The 24,598-nt window shown below is 49.5% G+C and overlaps 2 protein-coding genes across 2 annotated transcripts in view; one reads left to right on the top strand and one right to left on the bottom strand.

Moving 5' to 3' along the window:
* The first annotated feature begins 133 nt into the window (after positions 1-133).
* SNN (stannin) lies at positions 134-13,804 on the top strand. Its single transcript, XM_035132170.3, has 2 exons — positions 134-274; positions 12,222-13,804. Exon 2 carries the CDS (start codon positions 12,313-12,315, stop codon positions 12,574-12,576), a length of 264 nt encoding a protein of 87 aa, XP_034988061.1. The 5' UTR covers positions 134-274; positions 12,222-12,312; the 3' UTR covers positions 12,577-13,804.
* A 4,945-nt stretch (positions 13,805-18,749) lies between these two features.
* TXNDC11 (thioredoxin domain containing 11) overlaps positions 18,750-24,598 on the bottom strand; it is a 39,357-nt gene continuing 33,508 nt past the window's right edge. The window contains exons 11-12 of the mRNA XM_035130815.3: positions 22,446-22,526; positions 18,750-19,694 (exon numbers count right to left, since the gene is read on the bottom strand). Of these exons, the coding sequence (XP_034986706.3) occupies positions 19,049-19,694; positions 22,446-22,526 (727 nt within the window). The 3' untranslated portion in view covers positions 18,750-19,048. The remainder of the gene's footprint in view (positions 19,695-22,445; positions 22,527-24,598) is intronic.

The raw sequence follows: 24,598 nt of genomic DNA, 5'->3' as shown, positions 1-24,598 counted from the left end.
GTGGCAGACAGGTGGGGGCTGTAAGTGGGTGCGGCCTGCTCCGCCCCCGCCCCCGCCCCCCCGGCCGTCAGCTGTTGCTAAGCGGGCCGGAGCTCTGCCCGCGGATTGGCCGCTGAGCCGCGGTATATAAAGCGGGCGCCGGCGCGGGCGGCAGCAGTTCGGGGCGCTCGGCGGCTCCGGGATGGTGGCTGCGCTGGCGGGTGGGCTGCAGCAGCAACATCGCCAGCAAGCGAGGGGCAGCGGCAGGCGGGCGTCGCGGCGGGGCGCCTTCCCGGTGAGCTCCGCGGGGGAAGGCGGGCGGGCGCTTGCTGAAAATCCGCGGGAGGGGGGGAAGCAATGCATGGGTGCGTGCTTGCTTGCATGTTTGCATACGGGGGGTGGGTGATAGGCCCGCACCCCAGATCCTTTTGCAAAAAAAGAGAGGCGCAGTTCAAAGGAGGGGGGCGCACGTGGGAAGCCCCGTCTCCAGCCCCCTGCCTCGGGTGGCTGTCTGGCTCTCCTGCCTCACCAACAAACCCGCTCTCTAGAGGAGCCTTGGTGGTTGCAGAAAAGTTGCGTAGGGCGCAGAGGGGGGAAAGTGCGGCGCCGAGATGCTCCCCACCCCTCGATCCGACGGGGGCGGTTGCCCGTTTTCTTCTTTCCCCTTCCCTCCCCCCTACCCGCGCCCCTCCTCCGCCACCGCGAACAAAGGAAGAGGCCAGCTCTGCGCACAGCCGAGCTGCTGCGGCTGCAGCCTGGTTGGTGGGGGGGAGAAAAGAGGGGCTGCTGAGGTTGCAAAAGCCTCGGCTGCGTTGCATGCATGCGTAGCAAACCCGGACCCCCCCCCATAAAAAATATGCACGCAGAACTCCAGTGCATGGGGCGCGGTTCGGGCAGCCTCGAGTGGAGGGGGAAGGGTCTTCGTCTTCTGTGTCCTCCCCCCCAATTGAGAGGCCTGGTATAGTTTGCTGAGGTTGAATTGCAAGCCCCCACCCTCGATCCCAGCCCCCCCAAGACTTGCGTGTTTCAGGCATCCTTCTCTCTTCCTCCTCCTCGTAAAATGTGTCTTTTAGCCGATTTTTTTTTGGGGGGGTGGGGGGGGTCCCTCCCCATGGCAGTGCATGCATGCACGCACGCACGCACACACCCCACCACATCCTGCGCCATGTGCCTCCGAACGCAGAGCCCACCCCCCTGCTCACGTCGCCATCCCAGCGCATGCAAAGACATGCAGGGCTAGGACACTCTCCTTGCGCCTCTTACTCAGTTGCGTCCAGCTCCCCCGGGAAAAATACATAATTGCTCCCAGAATATTTCCTTTTCCTCCTCCTCCAATAGCCCTGCTGCCATCACCCCAAACCAAACAGACCCTCTTGTTTGTGCAGAGATGAGGAGCCTGTCAAAGGGCAGACTGCTCTGTCCGGCTCGCTGCCTGTGCATTTTGCCCCCCCCCCCAATGTGGCGTCATGCACTGAAGGTTCACATTGCCCCACAGCTGTGGTTGCATTTGTGCAGGGTGTGGAGTGGACAGGAAAGTGGGGGGGGGCAGGATGCCTTCAGCAGACAACAACTGCTCCGGCAGCCGCTGGGAGTTGGGGGCAGCTGGCTGTGTTTATTTCTGGCCAAGGGGGCTGTGTTGCATTTCCTTGGGGGTCTAGAGAATTTGCAGAATCTGAAAGAAGCAGTGGGGAAACTGAATTGAATACCCCAGGGTTTGTTTGCGAGGGGAAAGGGGCTTCCCAGAGGGAGGAGAGAGAGCTTTTGATGCCTCCAGCCAGCAGAACATCATTGGCTGGGGGGAAATGCTCATTTTTTGCAGCCTTGGTTAACTGTCGGTTGGCGAGCATAATGAGCCATTGAGCACTTGCCCTGGCAGCAGGGGCGGTCTGTGTGTTGCTTGGTGCTACTCCTCGCTGTTTTTGTGTCCGACACTCCCCTTGGCGTTGATGTCCAAATGACCTGCCCTCTTGATTTCATTCTGGCCTATGGGGGTTTGCGTGGGGACTGCTTTGCTGCAGAGCGGTGCGAGAGAGCCCGGTTTCTCCTCCACCATCGAGGGCTTTTGGCGCAAATAGGATTATGTAACCCTCTTTGCCCAGAGACTGGAATGGACACTGGATTATAAACGCAGCTGGGACCCTTCTGGGAAGAGTTGTGTGTGGCTGAGCGGTGGGGCAACTGTTCTGCATGTAGAAGGTCCCACCTTGAGTCCCAGGCATCTCCAGGCACAGCTGGGAAAGCTGAGCCAATGCATAGAGCAGCTTCCTAGAGCTGTAGACCAGGAGACTTCCAGAGCAGTGCCTCAGCGAAATTCTGTGATGTAAAAACGGGCCTTTTTAAGTGAGTGTGGTTCTTTCTGCCCGGAGTAGCGGCCCAGCCCTCTCTTCCGAGCCAGAGAATTATTGTGGGACCAGATCCGCTCATAAGTGATAAAGCAACCTCAAATGTCCTGTAGTCCAACCCATTTGTGATGCTGAAGATTCCCACTGCTACAACATCCCTGATGGGTTGGCATCTGCATGAACAAGAGACTGCCGCTTTCCAAGGCAGCCTGTTCCGCTCTCGGGCATTGCAGGAAGTTGGACTTGATGAACCTTGGGGGTCCCTTTCAACTCTACAATACTATGACTCTTTATCATCGGGAAGTTCTTCAAGATGCCAAGTCCCCCATCCCCTATTGCTGGCTTTTTTTACTACGATTGTTTAGGGACAGTGTGTCTCCAAATACCAGTTGTCTGAGAGAGAGTTGTGGCATCCCTATGTTCTTAATCCAGAGAGGAAATTTGCGCAGTGATTTAAACTGTGGTTGTCCCTCCACCTGATTGAAGGCTTTGTTGGGATAACCCCCCACTTCCACCCCTCTCACTGTGGACCTAATGAACTGGCCAAGCGGCCTGTGGCCTCTTATCTTCTTTTCCATCTCTTTTTTTAAAAAAAATGCTTGCAGAAGCCTTGTGACTTTGTGCCACCGCTGGCTGGGTTGATGACTAGCTCTGTAATTTGTGTGAGTCGTTCTCCTGCCTTGACCTGGTGAGGTTCTGAGATTTATGCGCAGTGTCAGGAGAGACTGAGAAGATCCAGCTACCTGGCTTTTTTTTGGGGGGGGGGAACCACTGTTCCCCTGAGACAGGCTGGTGTTCAAAACATGCTTGGGATAAAAGACGCTTTGTCTAGACCCGATACGGGGTTCTTTCCCTCTTTTTTGCAGTGATTTCTTCAGAAGGACATTGCAAAATCGACATTGCAGAGCGGGAAGGAAGGATGACTTTGATACTAGCTGCATTCACATGGCGTTTCGTTTCCCCAACTGTTTTTTTCCTCGTTATATCTGAGCTGCCTTCACACGACTATGGAAATACATATAGCGGAATATGGCACTCATTTCCATGTTGTTTGCTTATTTTTTTTCCTGGAAGCAAGTAACATGGAAATGAGCTCCGTGGTATATTTCACTGTATTTCTGGAAGTGGTTTTTTTTATTGGTCTGTGTTGCCCAAGCTCAGATACAATGCCACAATTAGCAGGTAGGGAAACATCAGGAAAATTGAGTTAATGGTTGTGTGAGTCCAGCCACCATTGTGTCGTGGTTCTTAGTCTCTGGGGAACAACAGCAGGAGAGATGTTCTCTTGCACTCAAGCCCTGCTGGTGAGCTTCTGAAACCCTCCCACCTGGCTGCAGTGTTAGAAACTCAGATTTATAAGCTAATCACCAAATGTCACCATAAACCTACCCTGTTTCTCATATTTTAAGACATACCCATAAAATAAGCCATAGCAGGATTTTTAAGCATTCAAGAAATATAAGCCATACCCCGAAAATAAGACATAGTGATAGGCACAGCAGCAATGCTGGCCGTGGCAGGAGGATGAAGAAAAAAATAAGACATCCCTTGAAAATAAGCCATAGTGTGTTTTTTTGAGGAAAAAATAAATATAAGACATGTCTTATAATATGAGGAACACGGTAGGTTACGGTCACCACAACAGAATGTCTGGGCACCTTTACGAACTTTATTGCTGCTGCTATTAATTTAATTTCTATACCGTTTTATATTTTAAAGGGAAAAAATCCCAAAGCGGTTTACAGCACGTTAAAACATCAAAGGAAACGATCGGGAATAAAACAAATTCTAGCTTCCAGGAAAATACTTCCTTCTCTAAGTGACATTTTGTTTTCCCCATACAGTGATACCTTGACTTCCAAAGGTGATCCGTTCCGCGGCGCTCTTCAGAAGTCGAATTCTTCGGTTCTCGAAGCGCCCGTTCTGCGCATGCGCAAAGCGCGATCTTTGCGCACGCGCAGACTGTGCGCACACAGCGAAAACCAGGGGAAAGACTTCCGCGTAACCCGACTTCGGAAGTCGAAACTTTCGGAAGTCGAGTTACTCGTAAGTCGAGGTACCACTGTATTTATTTGCCTACTTAATTTATAGAGCTGCCCCATAGCAGAAGGTCTCTAGGGAGCCAGTGTGGTACAGTGGTTAGAGTGCCAGACTAGGACCTGGGAGATCAGGGTTCACGTCCCCACTTGGGCCTGAAGTTCACTGAGTGACTGTGGGCCAGTCACAGCCTCTTAACCTCCCTCACAGGGCTGTTGATAGACCACCATCTTCTGTTGGTGAACCCCACCAATTATGTGCTGCACACTGTTTGAATTTCGCCATGTGGCTTTTTGCTAGTGGAGATTTCTGGGCACCAGGTTGGCGGCCACAGTTTAAAAAACTCTGCCTTAGTCCATAGTTAATTCCATTTCCACGGTGTCTGTTTCTCCTCCTTTGCAAACTGGGACAAGCGAATTGTTTTAAGAGCAATCTACAGTCAAGCAGTGTAGCTGAGATCATAGAACTGTAGAATTTAGTCCAACCCCCTGGCGAACAAACATTCCGTTATGGTGACCATAGCCTAGATATAAGGTCATTTGGCACCTGGCTTATATATCTTGAGTTTCTAATACTGCTGTGCAAAGGGCTCTTTTCTCTGTCCTGACTTGGCTACCCCAGTTTCCCTGGGTGGCTCTGAGTTCTAGTCCTGTACAGGACGACGACATCCCCTTTTAACTGTGCTTACATTCAGAAACTGCAGTGTGGGTCAGAGAGCCCCCCCCCCCCCCGGCGGTACCCAGCGGCTATGAAGAGCAACATTCTGGAAACGTTAAAACGGAGCACCGGAAAATAGAGCTGGCAAGCAGCTAGCATCGATAATGACGGATCTGATTAAGGGATCCCACATTAAAAGCCTGTCAAAACCACAATGGTCTTAAAAATGTATAAACCTCTGGCATTTCCCTAACTTTAGTCACCTTATTTTTTTTCTAAATTAAAAAGCCCAAATGTAAGTCTCATAGGGGACTTGCCAGATTCTCTCCCCCCCCCCTTTTAGATAGGGCTACTATTAATGCCATCTTCAGTCTGGTCATGCCATAGATTTCTCCTAACTTGGGTCTCCCTGCTGTGGAATGAAGCCCAGAATGGTGAATCCAGAATGTTTGCTATCCTTTCTCTACCCACCTGTTAACTACTACTGCCCTGCCTCCAGCATTTGTTGGGATCTTGTGCCAAGCCTGCCCCGCCCCCTCCCGGTCCCATCTGTTATTCCATCTAAGCAGCTGAGAACTCCCATCTAAACAACCTTATTTAGCTAGTAAGGACACGATAAGCGCCCAACTGGCTCAGGCCAAAGGCAGTGTTGGAAACTCAGATATATAAGCTAGGGCTAAACAGCTCCTTAAACCAAGGTTTTAGAAGTCTTATTTTTCAAATGATCGACTGACTGTGATTGATTCTGCTCTGGTCAGACCTCACCTGGAGTACTGTGTCCAGTTCTGGGCACCACAGTTCAAGAAGGATACCGACAAGCTGGAACGTGTCCAGAGGAGGGCAACCAAAATGGTCAAAGGCCTGGAAACGGTGCCTTATGAGGAACGGCTTAGGGAGCTGGGTATGTTTAGCCTGGAGAAGAGAAGGTTAAGGGGTGATATGATAGCCATGTTCAAATATATAAAAGGATGTCATATAGAGGAGGGAGAAAGGTTGTTTTCTGCTGCTCCAGAGAAGCGGACACGGAGCAATGGATTCAAACTACAAGAAAGAAGATTCCACCTAAACATTGGGAAGAACTTCCTGACAGTAAGAGCTGTTCGGCAGTGGAATTTGCTGCCAAGGAGTGTGGTGGAGTCTCCTTCTTTGGAGGTCTTTAAGCAGAGGCTTGACAGGCATATGTCAAGGATGCTTTGATGGTGTTTCCTGCTCGGCAGGGGGTTGGACTGGATGGCCCTTGTGGTCTCTTCCAACTCTATGATTCTATGATTCTAAAGTCTTATTTTTCAAATGATGGACTGCCTGTGATTGATTCTCGGTTAATTATCTAGCTTGTTCAAGAGGACAGACATGAGCTAGATTAAGAGCGTTGAAAATTTAAAAGAAGAAAAGTCCATTGATCCGGGGACAGTCCACGTACCGGTATATATTGGCCTATTCCTTGGTGACAAGGACCATTCATAACATAGGAATATTCTTCACAGCTGTGAGCAGGGCAGGTAAATGAAGACAAGCGCTGACAGCAAGGAAGTGTAACGCCATTCACTGCTCCTGCTCAGGCTGCACAGGGGAAAAAAGCATTTTGGTTCCTGAAATTCATTCTGATTGCCTAGATCAGTGTTTCCCAACCTTGTGCCTCCAGATGTTTTGGGACTACAACTCCCATCATCCCTAGCTAGCAAGACCAGTGGTCAGGAATGATGGGAATTGTAGTCCGAAAACAGCTGGAGGCACAAGGTTGGGAAACACTGGCCTAGATAAAAGATAGCTGATAGAATTCTACTGGTTGGGGGATTAGTGCGTGAAAACAGTCCAGATCCAATGATCCCTAGTTGGTGGAGATGTCGGGCACCATCCTGGCACCCAGGCATCTTCGCTTGGTTGCAAGTGGCCGATAGCCAGGTGCAAAATGCCGAGGGGCACCGGATTGACAAAGGCTGAAATAAGAAGCTCCTTGAAGCAAAGCTGTCTGTGGCTTAAAATACTTTTCAGGACAGAATTACAGCTGCAAACACTGGAAGCACATTTTAAAGTTACGTGTCTGCATAGCGGTGGCTGGGAATTGTAAATGGGGAGAGCGCCGTTGCCCGCCGGTCCTGATTTCTGGCTTCCTGCGGGCATCTGGCTGGCTGCTGTGAGAAGACCTTTATGGAGTTGGGCGCGTTGGGCGCTATCCAGCAGCCTCTGCACCCTCAGGCAATTGCACCCTTCAGGCCAGAACACTGCAATGCGCTCTACGTGGGGCTACCTTTGAATGTGACCCGGAAACTACAACTAATCCAGAATGCGGCAGCTAGACTGGTGACTGGGAGCGACCGCCGAGACCACATAACACCATCGGTCTTGAAAGATCTACATCCAGTACGTTTCCAAGCACAGTTCAAAGTGTTGGTGCTGACTTTTAAAGCCCTAAATGGCCTCGGTCCAGTATACATGAAGGAGCATCTCCACCCCCATCGTTCTGCCCGGACACTGAGGTCCAGTACCAAGGGCTTTCTGGTGGTTCCCTCGTTGCGAGAAGCCAAGTTGCAGGGAACCAGGCAGAGGGCCTTCTTGGTAGTGGCGCCCTCCCTGTGGAACACCCTCCCATCAGATGTCAAAGAGAAAAACAGCTACCAGATTTATAGAAGACATCTGAAGGCAGCCCTGTTTAGGGAGGCTTTTAATGTTTAATAGTTTGTTTTATTTCATTTTTCTGTTGGAAGCCGCCCAGAGTGGCTGGGGAAACCCAGCCAGATGGGCGGGGTATAAATAATAATAATAATAATAATAATAATTATTATTATTATTATTATTATTATTATTATTATTATTTTACCCTCTCCCCTTGTATGGCAAGAACAGGCAATGCTTTCCAGGGTTCCCTTCCCTTTGTTGGCATGGATGTTGCAAACCAGCGGTACCTTCTCACCGCCATGCGCTTGTGGAGACACCGAACCTGTTGTGCGAGCTTTGAGGGTTTTGCGTTACAGTATTTGAAGCGGAAGATAACTACTGCTCTCTCTTTCTCCCTGGCTGTGGTGTGAGGAGGAGAACCCTGTGAGTCAGGATGAGGGAGGAATTGGGCTCGGTTTGCATTTAATGTGCATCTCCCTAATTCATGAGGTCACAGACTTGCTGGATCAGTGACCCACATCCTGTCCAGCTTGCCTGTGGGGAGACCAGCTGATACTCAAAAGCATTGCTGCCTGTGGAGCAAAGCCAAGATGGATTACAGCCTTTTCTCCATGACTTTTTCCTTTTTTATTATTATTAATTTTTTATTCCATTTTCTTTTTCAATTACAAACATCACATATCCATAACATTCATATTACATTCCCTCTTCCCACCCCTCCTGGGCTTCCCCCAATTTCCACTTCTGATTTATTTTTCCCCGTATTACACACGGTGCTTTACCTTTATCTCTAAAAATGTATATTATATTTCCTTGTTTACTACATATTTCTATTACTAAAGGGGGTGAGTGTTTATTTAAATCCTGCCATCAAGTCAATAGTCTTTCTTTGTTTCTGCAGGTATACAATAAATGGTTCCCATTCTCTTTCAAAGTCACTGTTGTCTTTTTCCCGTAGTCTGTCCGTCAGTTTTGCCATTTCTGCATAACTCATCAGTTTTTCTTGCCACATAACACCGGTCCTGAAAGACCGACATTGGCTCCCAGTACGGTTCCGAACACAATTCAAAGTGTTGGTGTTTACCTTTAAAGCCCTAAACTGCCTCGGTCCAGTATACCTGAAGGAGCATCTCCACCCCCATCGTTCTGCCCGGACACTGAGGTCCAGCGCCGAGGGTCTTCTGGTGGTTCCCTCGTTGCGAGAAGCCAAGTTGCAGGGAACTAGGCAGAGGGCCTTCTCGGTGGTGGCGCCCGCCCTGTGCAACGCCCTCCCACAGAGGTCAAAGAGAACAACAATTACCAGACCTTTAGAAGGCATCTTAAGGCAGCCCTGTTTAGGGAAGCTTTTAATGTTTGATGGATTTCTGTATTTTAATATTTTGTTGGAAGCCGCCCAGAGTGGCTGGGGGAACCTGGCCAGATGGGCGGGGTATAAATAATAAATTATTATTATTATTTATTTGGTAATTCTCCAGTCTTCCAATTTTTGCTATCAACATTTTCGCCGCTGTAGTAGCATACATGAATAGGGTCCTCTTCTCTTTCAGTATATCTTGGCCTAAAATGCCTAACAAAAAAGCTTCTGGTTGTTTAACAAATGTTATTTTCAACATTTTCTACAATTCATTATATATCATCCCCCGTACGATCTCCATGACTTTTTCCAATCCTCTTTTAAAGTCATTTTAAAGTACATATTGCAGGGGTTTGGACTAGATGAGCCTTGTGGCCCCTTCCAGCACTACAATTATATGATTTTAAGTTGGTGGCCTTCCCCGTGGGAGTGAATTGCATATTTTAACTATGTGCTGTGCGAACAAGAACTTAACTTCATCTGTCCTGAATCCATCCAGTTTCCTCTTACTCGCTTTCTCAATTTCACGCTTAATTTTATAACTTGAATTTTCTGAAATGGTACGGAATCCAAAACACCCCCCCCATCCTTCCAGATTTGCGCTTCTCAGACTTTTGCAATGCCAGGTGGCGCTGTGGGTTAAACCACAGAGTCTAGGGCTTGCTGATCAGAAGGTCGGCGATTCGAATCCCTGCGACGGGGTGAGCTCCCGTTGCTTGGTCCCAGCTCCTGCCAACCTAGCAGTTCGAAAGCACGTCAAAATGCAAGTAGATAAATAGGAACTGCTACAGCGGGAAGGTAAACGGCGTTTCCGTGCGCTGCTCTGGTTCGCCAGAAGTGGCTTTGTCATGCTGGCCACATGACCTAGAAGCTAAACGCTGGCTCCCTCGGCCAATAATGCAAGATGAGCGCGCAACCCCTGAGTCGGTCATGACTGGACCTAATGGTCAGGGGTCCCTTTACCTTTACCTATCTCTAGCCAAGTAATGTGCAAAGTGCATATACTGCAGTAACATGTTGCTAAAAAAATGTATGTGGTAGTGAAAATAAAATGCAGGAGTGTGTACATAAGAAATTCACATTCAAACGCAGGTGAATTTTCATAAGACCTTGGTATGTGGCCCTTGGGAGCCTGCCCAGATGGGATGTGGCCCTCTGGCTGAAAAAGATGTTCCCCACCCCAGCTGTAAGAGAGGCAGGGCACTTCGGACACAAGCAAGTGCATGCATGGAGTTTGGTTTATGCCTCTAGAAACTTGCTGGTCTCCCTGGTGCCATAGGACCGCCTTGAGCATCTGCACTCCACAGTTTTGACACCCAATGCTCAGAGAGCGTGGAGGATGCTGGCAAGGTTTCGAGCATCCTCTGGTAATTGCTTGGAATAGCTATAAACAGCAAACCCGAGATCTTGGAACGATTTTTAAAAGTCCAGCAGGAATGGGGCTGGGTGGTGAGCTGACATCGATATTGCGGTTGAGTCAGGATAAGCCCCTCGGGAACTACCTGCACCTTAGCAAATGAATGGGCAGCATCTTAGCTCCACTAAGGTCTACATCTCCTTGTAGAGACTTTTAGGTCTAAAGCACATTGGTCTGGGTTGGATGGCTCCCCCCCCCCAAGTAGGGCAGTGATGTACCAAATTCAGGCCCTGCCCCAAGGCCCTCTGTCGAGCTGACAGCACTCTTCCCAGGCCACACCTTTTCTTGGCCACACCCCTTTCCCCAGGCCACACACCCTCATCCTCCCTGCTTTGCATCTTTGAGTGTTTCTGCCTGGCTGGAATTTGTCCTTCAGCTGTGATGATGCCTCCGGCTTGCCTGGACCGAGGATATGTTGGACGGCAGGGACGTGGGTGGTGCTGTGGTCTAAAACACTGAGCCTCTTGGGCTTGCTGATCGGAAGGTCGGCAGTTCGAATCCCTGCGACGGTTGCTCTGTCCCAGCTCCTGCCAACCTTGCAGTTCGAAAGCACGCCAGTGCAAGTAGATAAATAGGTAGCGCTGCAGCGGGACTAAACAGCATTTCTGTGTGCTGTGGCACTCGTCACGGTGCTCCGTTCGCCAGTAACGGTTTAGCCATGCTGGCCACATGACCCAGAAAGCTGTCTGTGGACAAACGCCGGCTCCCTTGGCCTGAAAGCGAGTTGAGCGTGCAACCCCATAGTTGCCTTTGACTGGACTTAACCGTCCAGGGGTCCTTTACCTTTTACGTTGGACGACAACTCCCATCATCCCTCATGATAGGCCGTTCTGTTGGGGGCTGATGGAGGTTGGATTTTAAAACGTCAGCCGATAAAGCATGATACTCTTAGGGTCGTGGGTTCAAGCCTCACACTGGGTGAAAGAGTCCTGCATTGCCGGCGGCTAGACGCAGTGCCATGAGATATCAGGAATTATAGCTGTCACCTTCTGCCAGAAACGCAACAGCGCTTATCACCAAGCTGCAGCCCTTAGCCTGAGGCCTCCCAGGCCAGGACCCCAATTATAGTGTGTTTTAACACCTCCAACTTAATTAGCGCCTAGCTTATATATCTTGGGGATGCGGGTGGTGCTGTAATCTAAACCACAGAGCCTAGGGCTTGCTGATCAGAAGGTCGGTGGTTTGAATCCCCGCGACAGAGTAAGCTCCCGTTGCTCGGTCCCAGCTCTTGCCAACCTAGCAGTTCAAAAGCACGTCAGACTGCAAGTAGATAAATAGGTAAGGTAAACAGCGGGAAGGTAAACGGCGTTTCCGTGCACTGCTCTGGTTTTGCCAGAAGCAGCTTTGTCATAGAATCATAGAATCATAGAGTTGGAGGAGACCACAAGGGCCATCCAGTCCAACCCCCTGCCAAGCAGGAAACACCATCAAAGCATTCTTGACATATGGCTGTCAAGCCTCTGCTTAAAGACCTCCAAAGAAGGAGACTCCACCACACTCCTTGGTAGCAAATTCCACTGCCAAACAGCTCTTACTGTCAGGAAGTTCTTCCTAATGTTTAGGTGGAATCTTCTTTCTTGAAGTTTGAATCATGCTGGCCACATGACCTGGAAGCTGTGCGCCGGCTCCCTTGGCCAGTAAAGCAAGATGAGCGCCGCAACCCCAGAGTCATCCACAACTGGACCTAACGGTCAGGGGTACCTTTACCTGTATATCTTGAGTTTCTCACACTGCTTGGGACCCTCATGTGTGTAACAAGTAATCAATCAATCAATCAATCGGAAAACAAGAATTGAAATCTTCTGTTCTCATATTCCAGGGGCTAAGGAGCAGCTGAACGCCTCTTCCGACTGACCGGCTCCAAAGGGATAAAACGGCAGCCTGTGGTTGGTCTTCGTCAGGAGGCAGCCATGTCGATCATGGACCACAGCCCGACCACCGGCGTGGTGACGGTCATCGTCATCCTGATCGCTATTGCTGCTCTGGGCGCTCTGATCCTGGGCTGCTGGTGTTACCTGCGCCTGCAGAGGATCAGCCAGTCGGAGGACGAGGAGAGCATCGTCGGCGAGGGAGAGACCAAGGAGCCTTTCCTCCTGGTGCAGTACTCTGCCCGCGGGCCGGGCACGGAGAGGAAAGCCAAGCTGACGCCAAATGGCACCGAGGCTCACAGCTAACTGGCTGTCTGGGGAAAGGGAAGGGGGTCCGCGTGGCCGGGCCTGGGAACTGGTACTGTGAAGCAAACCTCGCCCCGGAATGAGAGGTTTGTCCTGTGGCTGTGTATGCACTGAGGACGATTTCCTCTCCGGCCCTTGCCGCATCGCCTCCTTTTTTGGCACAAGGTCCATTGCCGGCGATGGACAGTTGGGGGACACGGGGGTGCGTCGGGAAAGGGGAACGGCAAGCGCTCGGCCTGTTACTTGAATTATTCCACTGAGCCTCTTCGGAACGGAGCTACTGACGTAATGTGAACTTCCAACTGTGAACTGGGCGTGTACATAGGCAGCAACCTCTGCACGGAATGGGACGGATGCGCTTTTGCCGGGGGGGGCAGCACTCCCGGATTTCGGGAAGACGCATGGCCGCCGATGGGATTTCTCCAAAGCCAAACTGGGTGGGTGGGTGGGTGGGGGGAGGGTTGGGAAGCGGGGAGAGGGTTTCTTTTACACTTGCTGCTTTTGGGGGGGAGGAGGGTGTTGCAGCTGTGTTTTAAGTTGTTTTTTTTAAAAAAATGCTTCAATTTCCTTCAAAAAATATATATGCTAAAAAAAATCAACAATCCATTAAGGCCCAAGATTCCCTTTCCAAGCCTGCTTGCCACCCCCACCCCTCGGGTCTCAACAGTCTTCCGGTGATAAAAGGATGCTTCACTTCCTCCATCGTGGCTCCTGGTGGGACCTTGCTAGATTCTATGTTTCCCAGCACAAATAAGGAAGTGTTGTTCTCCTTGGCAGGCAGGATCTCCTGCTCAATTATTTCCCTCAAGGCCTTTGAGGGTAGGTGTGATAGGAAGAAGGTGTCTCCCTTAGTTAACTAGCGTTTGACCTTCAGGGTCAAAGAGGCCGTTCTTGGAATCGCCTGCTTGTTCATTGACGAGCATCCCTTCCGAGTCATAGTGCTTGTTGCAGCTGTTGTTGAAGTGGGAAGCGGGTTTTTGCTGGACTTGGGGGGGGGGGCTGCTCAAAAACTCCTGGAATGCAGGTTGGGTTTGCTTTTTTGTTTTGTTTTTTAAATGTGTTTTTAAGTAGGGGGCCAAAGCAAAAAGGTGCAAGGAAAGAAATGTGCTTTTTGGTGGCGCTGTGACCGATCGTGGTGACGTCGAGTGCTCTGCAAGCGTAGTGGCCGTCAGGAAGCTGCCATATCTAACCAAGTCCGAAGCAAGCAGCTAATGACAGCTGTGTTTTCTCCTCCCCCCCCAAAAAAAATATGGGTATATAGTTGGAAGGCTGCTGGTGGACTTGGTGGTTGGTGGCCGAGCAGGCCTGCTTTGGTAGTAAGCATTTGAGTACCAGAAATGCCCCCCCCCACAAGCTGAGGCTCCCACTTTTAAAAGCTGTGCTCATGTAACTAGCCCCTAATTTATCTCCTGGTGCACTGATGGTTTACATGCACTCCTGGCTGCCAGGACACTTGTAGACAACCTCTTGTTTTATCAAGATCCACATGACTTTTCGCTCAGCTGTATAGATATCGGGATCTGTGTATTTTGTAAATAAAATGCCATTTGCTTTCTTAAATAACTTGACAGAGCAGAGGAATGGGGCGTCCTTCCCGTGTTAATGTTTCTTTCATCTTTGCCGCTTTCCATCATAACCCAGTTGTGTTTCTTTGGTAAGGTTTCGTGGTAGAAGACAGTCTCTTTCTCCAGCTCCCTTATTTTTTTTCAAGCAAGACGGGAGCAGCGTGGAACCTTTTCCTGTAAACTACCCGGTATTTTTGTGTAGGAAACACACTCGCTCTAAAGCTCATTAAGTAATACTTAAAATATGGGTGCCAGCTGCAAATACACCACCAGGCACTTTCGAAGCGCTTGGTTACCTTTGTTTGCTAAACAGCAGTAAAATAAAACTTGCTATATTCGATCACCCTCCAAGGCAGAGATAGGCAAAGTGGTTCCCTCGAGGAGCTTTGGACTTTGGCTCCAACCATCCCAGCCCCCATGGTCGGCCGGCTGGGACGAAGGGAGCTGGAGTCTAGCAACATATTAAGGGCACCATATTGAGGGACCCAAGTGGCGCTGTGGGCTAAACCACTGAGCCTAGGGCTTGCTGATCAGAAGGTCAGCAGTTCGAATCCCTGTGACGGGGTGAGCTCCCGTTGCTTGGTCCCAGCTCCTGCCAACCTAGCAGTTTGAAAGCACATCAAAATGAAAGTAGATAAATAGGAACCACTATAGCGGGAAGGTAAACGGCGTTTCCATGTGCTGCTCTGGTTTGGGTCCCTTTACCTTTATTAAGGGCTACCCTTGTTCGAGGGCACCCGAAACATCTCTGAATTTTCAAAATGCAAATGACTGTGTGTGTAAATTTAGACTCATTTGCACAGAAAAAATTGAACTGACTTGCTTTTTCTGGGAAAGTCCCCGCACCCCCGTCACCAATGAGGCTCTCTGCAAAATCGGCTCACCCCCTACTTTTCGGGAACTTCCCCCCTCAAGCCGTTTTGCTGTAACTCGAATCGCCTAGCCAGGCCGAAAGAGGAACAGAGAGGGGCATGGGCCATTAACCTCGCTTTTTCCGGGGCTCTTCTGTTCCTCTGCCTGTAAGTTCTCTTGTAAGCTGAGGACGGCCAGCAATATGGCACAACGCCCAAGGTGGCAGACAAAGGCCGCTGCCCCATTGGGTTAGGAGGAGCCGTTTCCGAGAACCCAGCACAGAGCTCTTCCCCGCCGTCCTCTAAAATGGGACCGATTTGCAGCTCTGCTGGGAAACTTGTGTGTGTCGTAAACAGCAGAACGCAGGTCCCAGAGAGGAGTGGCGCTTGATAGCAGAGGGAATATTTGCAGGCCTCTTGTTACCTCCCTGCTTACCTTCCTTGGAAATGAAGGTGACTTGTCGCTCGCCAGGGAGGAAAACACAAGGCTGGAGCAGGCTGCAGAAGGGAAGCAAACTGCAAAGGACTGTTGCAGTGTTCACTACAAATAGTCTTTTGACTGCTGCTGTTGCTGAACCCAAATAATCGTGCTATCAGCTTCCAGCGAATAGTGCCACCCTTTCCCCCACGGGACTTCTGGTTTCTGGTCTACAGAGAGACTGGTAGCGGCTCTCCACTCTTATCAGCCCTTCCTGGAGCTCCCAGGCTGCTATCTGAGTTATATAGCCCTCTATACTCCCCCTTCTTTTGTTCCCCTTCTAGAATTTGGTGCCATGTGCCAGCTGCAGTAGGAAAGGGCTGCAGCAGGCATGTCGGGGAGGAGAATAGGCAAGCAAGGGTGGGGGACGGCGCTTCCTGGACCAGCAGCTCTGATTTTAGGCGACAGGTGCTTTGGCAGCCCAGGGTGTGCTCAAGAGTGGCTCAAGCAAAGGCCAACAGTCTCATTTTCAGCAAGCCTGCACTATTCCCTCACTCATAGGATACTCTAAGCTGCTTCTCGCCTGGGACAAGCTAACCGAGAGAGTAGTAATGCTTCTGAATGCCAAGGAGGATCCGCAGAAGGAAAGTGTGCTCTTGCGCTCGGATCCTCCTTGCGGGCGTCTGCGAGAACAGGATGCTGGATTTATTCGGGCTGTTGGCCTGATCCAGCAGGCTCTTCTTGTGTTCTAACCTCTCTGGTGCTGCCATTGCCAGATCCTCTCCCAGTTTCTGCTAAATGTGCCAGCTGCCTTTCTGAACGTTTTGAGCAAATGCGTGGATTCGGGGCGCTGTTCTCGAACGCGGCTCTCCCTTGTCCTCCCTGCCCAGATCAATGATTGCTCAACAGGTGCGTATTCTGTGAATCTAATGCACACCTGATGCCACATTGTAGGATTAGTGGAAGCGAGCACTGCTCAGCTGACACTGCAAAGGTGGTAGAGCATGAGACTCTAAATATCTGGGTCGTGGGTTCGAGCCCCACATTGGGCAAACGATTCCTGCATTGCAGGGGGGTTGGACTGGATGACCCTTGGGGATCCATTCAAACTCCACATTTCTATGTAGAAGAGTAACAGGGCAGGACCCAGCTCCGTCGACATTTTGTGCTCACTAGTAAAGGGTTTCCAAAACTCCCCCCTCCCACAGAACCACTTGAAAACTGCTGATTTTGGTGGATCACTTAATGATTTTCTTGCCTCTTGCAGCAATTGCAGTGTGCTGCACTAGATGTTTTCCTAATTGTATTAGTGCTTTTATTTCTTGCACTGTATTTTATCGCATTACAATTGACGTTCCATTGAATTAAAACTGCGGTGCAATAAAATACCATGCGAGAAATTTTTTAAAATGCAAGAGTAATTCAGTTTTGACTTGTGCAGGGCGCTGGTGGGTCTGTGGGAAGCCTTGCAGGGAGAGTTCCTGATTCACACACCTCTGCTTTTAATGAAGGAGGACCTTGCGTAAGGGAGTTGGGACTTTCTCCACCCGAGGCCTTGGGAAGTTGAGCTAGATAGACCAGTAGAACATGGGAAGGGCTGCTGGAAGATGCTTTCAACTTTGTCTCTTTTTCCTAAGTCATCGTGGAGCCATGGGGCAGTCGCACCCATTGAGATTGGCAGCAGAGGCCCTAAAATGCAGGCCCCTCTGTCAATTTGGGGCCATGGATGGGCATTTCTTAGTTCTTATTTGTTGCATTTATATCCCCTTTTTCTCCACGGAGCTCGGGGTTGGTCCTCCATAGCTCTTCTGCTTCTCATTTAATTCCCCACAACAACCCTGCGAGGTAGGTTAGGCTGAGAGGGAGTGGCCCGAGGTTTCACCCAGCGAGCTTCATGGCCAAGTGGGGATTCGAACCCTGGTCTCCCAGGTCAGTGTCCAACCCTCTTAACCACTGTTCCACCACTGGCTTCCCAGGCACAGCCGTCTGGCCCTGCACCCTCTTCAGTCCTATACCAAGAACTTCTCATAATTATTTGCCCAGATGTTTTAGGTATATGTTTGTCCTGGGGCTGGTGATTTTAAGCTGGCTTTTGGTCCCTGCTGCTGGCATCTCATCTGCTTTGTTGCCTCTTTTAATTCGTACTTTAACATTTCCGTGAACAGCTGAAGGAAGTTAATACCCCCAAATATAGAAAAATGCCAAAGAAAGTGCAAGGGCAGCCCTGTTTCAGGACGCTAAAGGTCCATTTAACCCAGCTTCCTGTCCCCAAGAACGGCCCCACTGGGTGTCTGCAGGAAATCTCACAAGCAGAGCGCAGACACCCCTTTCCCCTCGTTGCCCCCCAACAACTGGTCACTGTTGGTGCCATTTATCAGCCATGGCTAATGGCCACTGCCTTCTCTCCATGAATTTGTCTTGTTCCCCCTTTAAAACTATAGCCGTACATTGGAAGTTGAACAGGTTAGTTCCCGAATGTTTTGGATCCCAAACGTCACAAACCCAGAAGTGACACTTCTGGTTTGGGAACTATTTTTGGAAGCCAAATGTCCGACGGGGCCTCCGACTGGCTGCAAGAAGCTCATCATAAGCTGCGCTTTGGTTTTCAAACGTTTTGGAAGTTGAACGGACCAAGGTACAACTGTATAAGGCTGTGGCCATCACCATTCCTTCAGGCTGCAAATGTGACTTAGGGTTTTCTGCAAGGGAGCTTTAACATATATGCACAGGTCCTGGTAAGCAGGGAGAAAGAAGGCTCCATCAACTTTGAGATCATATGCATGCTTGGAGCTTTGCAGACTCAGTTCCCAAAACCCAGGGTTGCCCAGAAAACCACTGCTTTTATATCGAGTCTGTTTGTGAGTCAAGCAACAGGAAATTTAGAGCAGCACAAGTTGTAAGAACCCTCCTCCCCAAATGATATGGAAGTTGCTAACATCTCCAAACTAGAAAACAAGTTCTGAGGAGGAGGTTGAGCTAGTTTTCTTTTCTGCCTTTTATTTTTCAAGATCTCAATGGACTGTGTATTAAGGGCAATTGTGTTTTTGTTTTAAACGTCGGTAAAATTACCAAATCCAAAAGCTCAGAAAAGGGACTGGGGGGTGTCCCCTCCTTTTTTTTTGTAAAGTTGAATTTGCAGGGGATGGGGGAATTGCATGCACTTTTTAAATCCCGTCGATTCTGCAAACGAAAGTAGCGAAGGCGACCAATTTGGAAATTACCCAGGAAGCATAAATCAAAATTAATTTGAACTGTGGGGGTAAACCTGATGCAGCCAAAAGGGGTTCTGGCTTATAACTAAGGACAGCAGGGAGAAGAAGAGGATCTTTTACACTGCCATCCTCCAACCAAATTGTTTTAATTTAGGTTAAATTGATACAAAAGCTATCAAATTAGTGCAATTGTAAAGTGCAAAGAGTCAGTCCCCAGACTGTTGTCAACATCGCAGGCTTTGTCTAACTGGTTCAGTGACTCGTTATAAAAATATTCTTTGATTTTTATTTTCTAGTCCAGTCCCCCCACCCCCCACAAAAGTCTTTATAATGAAATTTCAATAGTTTCCATAAAGATGTTCTCAGTTGAGACTAAACTTGATTTGTGTGGGGTTCCCTCTGTGTGTGTGTCTTGCTTTACAAAAGCTATTCTGTCCAGTTTTCTTTGCTGTGCTCAGGAGCTATTCTGCCCTCGATCGTGTTCGCGTGCTGCTCTGCTTCGTGGGAAGTGTCCGTAGCTGGTTCAGCAGCCAAGCCAGCTTCCTCCTCCTCCTCCTCCTTGGGAAGGCTGAACTCCGGCTCAGTTTTGGTCCCCAGTTCTCTCTCCACCGAAGCCACCAGCACTTTGAGCAGCGTGTTCTCGGTGAGGAGGTTTTCGGAGGCGTCGGCCAGCTCTTGCAGCTTCTCAGCCATGTCTCCCAGCTCCCGGGTCTTCTGCTCGTACAGCCCCTGCAAATGTTCGCGCTGGCTCTGCAGGGCCCCGTGCTGCTTCCTCAGGATGCGTGTCTCCTGCTGGAGCCTCTGCCCTTCCCTCCTGGCTTCGGAGAGCTGGCCTTGGAGCTGAGCCTGTGCCTGGTGGAGGGCCTGGATCTCTGCTCTCAGCTTCTCCACCTCCCTCTGCAAGTGGGAGATGTGGCCTTGCTGCAGCATCGCCTCCCGTCGAAGGCAACCTTTGAGGCAGGGCTCTGGGCCGGATGCAGGGGACGGCTGGCTGGAGTGGCAGAGGATGAATTTGAGGAGGTTGGGAAGGGTGACCGGGAATTCTGCAGGGAACTTCACACTTTGCTCCTTCCTGGGAAAAGTTTAAAGAAAGAGAAATGGGTGAGATCTGCTACAGGGAAAGGGGCACGTGGTTTGAACACCAGGTTCCACCTGTGGCATTTCCAGTTTAAAAATTAGGGTCTGGGAAATTGTGTGTTGCTGTGTGGTGGTCCGGGGGGAGGAATTGTTGATGGCAACAGTCCATCTCCCAGGTTGCAAAACGAGGGTTGCTTTTTTTAAAAAAACCCACAAACTGATCCTACCCGTTGCCCTCGAAATGGTTCTACCAGTGACGAGGGGCCTTTTTAGTTCAGATGTAGCAGTGGCTAAGAGACGTAAGTTACAAGTCTCTGAGATAGCCACATAGCGGGAAGGATGGTGTAACACTAACAGAGTTGCTGGAGGGACTGCAACTAGATAAAATACATAAGCAGCTCACAGTGCTTCCAATCGGGCAGGAATGTGTTGGACGGAGAAACTGCCTGCCCTGCTATGCAAGAGGCATCCTAGGATACTATTTTGGAAGAGGTGTTCCTAAGCACTGGGATCCAGGAGGGAGATAAAAGTTGTGTGGCTCAAACATGCCACAACTGGAGCCTCTGGAAAATAGAGCTGGCGTCGCCTTACCAGGATGTCCACATACACAAAAACATTTTCCTAGATGGCTCACTTATCCACAGACCCCTGTTTCAGATGTGGTGAGAAGCCCCTGCTTGATTGCTTCGTGGTGGTTCACACGGCAGGCAACCTGATGCACTGTCTCTTGTGCCATCATGCCAAGCTGGTTCCTCTGGGTGTTCTGGACTACAGTTCCCATCAGCTGTGCCCGAGGGGAGCTGTAGTCCAAAGGGGGACCAGCTTGGCAGTGCAACAAACTGGTACAATATTTCCTTGAGAACTCTGTGAGAGATACTAAACTTAAGATAGCTTAATCAAATTGCCTGCAGCATCTGCCCAGGCAGTTTCCATCCCAGAAGCAAGAAGGGCAAGAAATACTGGCTGTGCTCAGCAGCAGCAGCAGAGCAGGCTGGCTTGCGAAATCTTGCTTGTGAAAAAGCTGCTGCAGGCTGCTGCTCCCCTCTTGCCTTGCCCTGCCTTGCTCCCCTGCAGTGAGAGGCTGGCAAGCTGAGGATCTTGGCCCTGACAAGCCCAGCCCAGCGGCTTTTGCCCTTGCTTGAAGACGTCCCAGTTGCAACTTTATGGGTCACCCAACTGTGAGCTTTGTTTTTCCTACAGGATTGAACTTCCCCTGACTCTGCAACCAGAGCGGGAAGAGGAGAAAAACAGCGCTGGGGCAAGAACATAAAACACGCTCATGAAAGCAGCTGCGTGAACTTTGGACAAGCACAGTGCAGGCTGCACATCTGTTGAGTCCCACATATACATTACATATCCCTCTGGCAACATCAAACTTCCCCGTGCAAATGAAATGAAATAAAATGTTCCTAATCGGCACAATGCTAGATTCACAGAAGCACGCGCACGGACAACGCAGAACGGACCTCTTGGGGTGTATATGAGCAATAGCAAATGACATTGTCAGCTGCACCTTAGATGCAAGGCACAAACTACCACTAAGAAGTTGGGAGTGGGGGAAATCCAAAACAACCACAAGCACAGACAAGGAAGGGGACCTGTGGCTAACTACATTCTTTCTCTTCCAAGGCAATAAAAGCAACAACAAAAAAATAGATTAACTTGTCATTGAACTAGAGTCAGCCTTCCCCGCCCACCTGGAACACTCCAGATTACAGAGCAGGGAAGGGCGCACGAGCAGCATGTCTATTTTTGCTCGCAGAACAAGGGGATAGCAGCGGGTTTTTGATCCTGCCGTCGAAACTGCAGCCTTTGCTCAGAAATCCTCCGGGGAAAATAAAAATAGCGGCTAAAAGGCTGAGAGGGCCCTGCTCCAGACCTCCCCTCTGCTATGACAAGGTACCCTCAGGCAGCTGCTGAGTCTCTGACATGGCTCTACCCTCTGGGCAGAGCGAAGAGAAGATAATACTGACCTACTTTGCAAGGGTGGTGGTGATGATAAGGCCGTCTGGAATAAGGTCAACGGAGCTTCCTGCAATCTTAGTGGCTGAGCGCCAGGAGGAAAGCGGCGGTGATGGAAATGGAGCCGCCTCAATTAGACTGGTTTGTTGCCTGTTTCAGGTTATGTATTGCAGAAATTTAAGCCCAGCCTTTGCAAATGATTGCTATCTGGTAGAGGCCTACATGGAGTGAGCTTGGTGTTTTGTTTTTCCACTGAGCAAGGACTTCTAAGCAGGATCTGCTGAGAATTGGCACGAGGCCCGCCTCCCTGAATGGAAAGTTAACACAGCATGCCTGTGGAAAGCCAAGAGAAGCCTTGACTGCTCTATTCTTTTTACAGCCGGGGAGGTTTGGGGCGGGGGATGCAATCTGTGCCCCATGGGCTGCATGCAGGCCTAATTTTTGAAAGCCCTTTGCAAGTGATTGGTTCAGACCAGTGGTGGCTGGTGCCCGCTGGGCGGAAGGCAGCAGAGAGATCAACAACAGGTGGAGCCAATGAAAGGCAGAGTCAACTAATTCTTCTTGTCCACTCAGCTACCTCCCTGCTGAGTTCTACAAGGGGGACTCCAAAGAGGAAGCTGGCAGGCAATGGCAACCCCTAGGCAGCCTCCATTGGCAAGCCACTGGTCAGGGTGGAGAGAGGAGGAGGACAGAAGAGAGTGTCCCTGCTTTAAGGCAACTGTCGATATAGATGATCCATTTTAACCTCAAAACACAGAAGAAAGAACCAGAAAAGGAAATTTACCGATCATGAGGGAAAAACAGAATGGTGGGTAGGCGGTCGGTCATGAATTCCCAAGGAAGGTCGTTCTGAGAAACATCAATCCTGTTACGAGAGCAAAACAAATACAAACACACTGATTATACAGGCCATAAACTCAGTGGCAGAGCACATACTTAAGCATGAGTATCATGCTCATCACATTGTCTTCCTGCATTGCCATTTTAACGTTCTGCTCCTGCAAGTATTTCTGCAGTGCAGAGAAGGGAAAGGCTAGAAGGAAGAGCCCTCAGAGCAGTGTCATACAGAGATGCAGCAGGTGACGCCTCCTATGAGCAGGGGCTTCGGGGCTCACCGGAACCTCTTGTCATTGATTCTATTCTTGGAAACAGAGAAGTTTGACTATGGTACGTGACCTTTGTTTTGACAGGGGAAGCCCCTCTCTACTGGCAAACTTCAAGATGCCAGTCACCCCCAAACTTCGGCCCTCCAGATGTTTTGGACTACAATTCCCATCATCCCTGACCGCTGGTCCTGTTAGCTAGGGATCATGGGAGTTGTAGGCCAAAACATCTGGAGGGTCGCAGTTTGGGGATGCCTGCCTTAAGGCATCTCTGTGTTAATTGGTTCCAAATTTACTCACTTGCCAACTGGTTATTAAGGATAAACGGTGCTCCATGCACCTTGAGAAGCCTTTGAAGATCTTAGGCCAGCTGCTAAGTGCCTTAAGGTGATGGTCTCTAAGGTGTATACACTTTTGCTGAATATTAAGTATGGGGATGGCTGCTGGCATGGGAATCTGATCCTGGCCGTACAATTCCAGAAACTCAATAGTCTGGCATGTGGTCTAGAGTTTATCTGTCAGCTACTCAGCACTCATTAAAGATGCTATGCTCAAACTGAGCCACCCCTGGCATTGGACACCAGGCGAGCTCATTTACATTACCTCTAACCTGTCCCCGCTTCACTAGAGGGAATATGAGACGTGGGTTTTATCTATGGTGGGTGTGTTTGGAAGTCTGAGACTCTTGGCTCTGCATTTTTTTTCTATACTTGGCTAATTAGACAAACGATTCTGCTTGGCGTTCCCCTCCATCTTTTCTCAGGAGACATTATTCCCCAGATACTGCAAACCATTAGTAATGATATGCTTAGTAGTGGTCAGAGTGGAAACTGGAAGGAAGTGGGCAATCTTTCTGTTAAAACTTGGTATGAGACGGTCTGGCAATTAGCACTTGATGATAAGCTTACTCAAGAATGCAGGGAAGCCAAGGGAGTGGCTCTGATGGATATTTTTGTTCAAACTTGGTACCTGCTCATCTGTTACACAAGGGGTGGGGAACACCCCACCCCCACCCCGGTCACAACTTTCTGCAGGGGTATTCCTGCAACCTCATTGCCAGAAGAGGGTATAATACTACACTGCACTATGGTGACATTGCAGTTTCTCATTTTTGTTGTTTCTTTTCTTGTTTAATTATGGGTTTTCTATAAGCAGTTAGCAAGTCAATAAAACAAAATATGGATTCAGTTCTCATGGCACACATTACTAGTCTAAAATAACGAATGCAGTACACACGGCCAACAATCATCACCAGAAGAGTCAGAAAGATTAAAGATACTATGGAAACTAGGGGAAGAGATTTAACTTCAAGCTACGAAAAGATGGAATATGCTTCCTTCAAGGGCAAGCAAGGGAGGAGTCTTGGATGCAGATCTAAAGTTTGAGAAAGCAAAAATAAATGAGTAAAATAAGAGAAGAGAGAGATGGCCTTGTTATTTATCTTGGAAATAAGGTGGGTGAACAAGCAAAACTTGCCAGGTGGGGTGGGGGTTTGCAGATCACGCATTTAATTAACTGTTGAGCAGTCTCTTCAAAGGGCAGAGCTTAAAATATACATCTGTATAATCTGCCCAGCAATTGTCCTTGAGTCATGCTGATGCATCTCTCTCTCTCTCTCTCTCTCTCTCTCTCACACACACACACACACACACAGAGAGAGAGAGAGAGAGAGACAGGCCCTGAGAGCTACTCCAGAAGACAAGAATCCCAGGGCCATCCTAAATGCAAGCTCTCATACATGGAGACAATTGAACCAACTAAGAGTGAATTACCAACAACCTTTTTAATATCAGAGTGATTTCATAGGGCAGGTTGTATAGAAGGAAATGTGTGC

Source organism: Zootoca vivipara, chromosome 13, assembly GCF_965207765.1.
Source record: "Zootoca vivipara chromosome 13, rZooViv2.hap1.1, whole genome shotgun sequence".
Lineage (NCBI taxonomy): Eukaryota > Metazoa > Chordata > Lepidosauria > Squamata > Lacertidae > Zootoca > Zootoca vivipara.
This window is presented reverse-complemented; position numbering and strand designations above follow the sequence as displayed.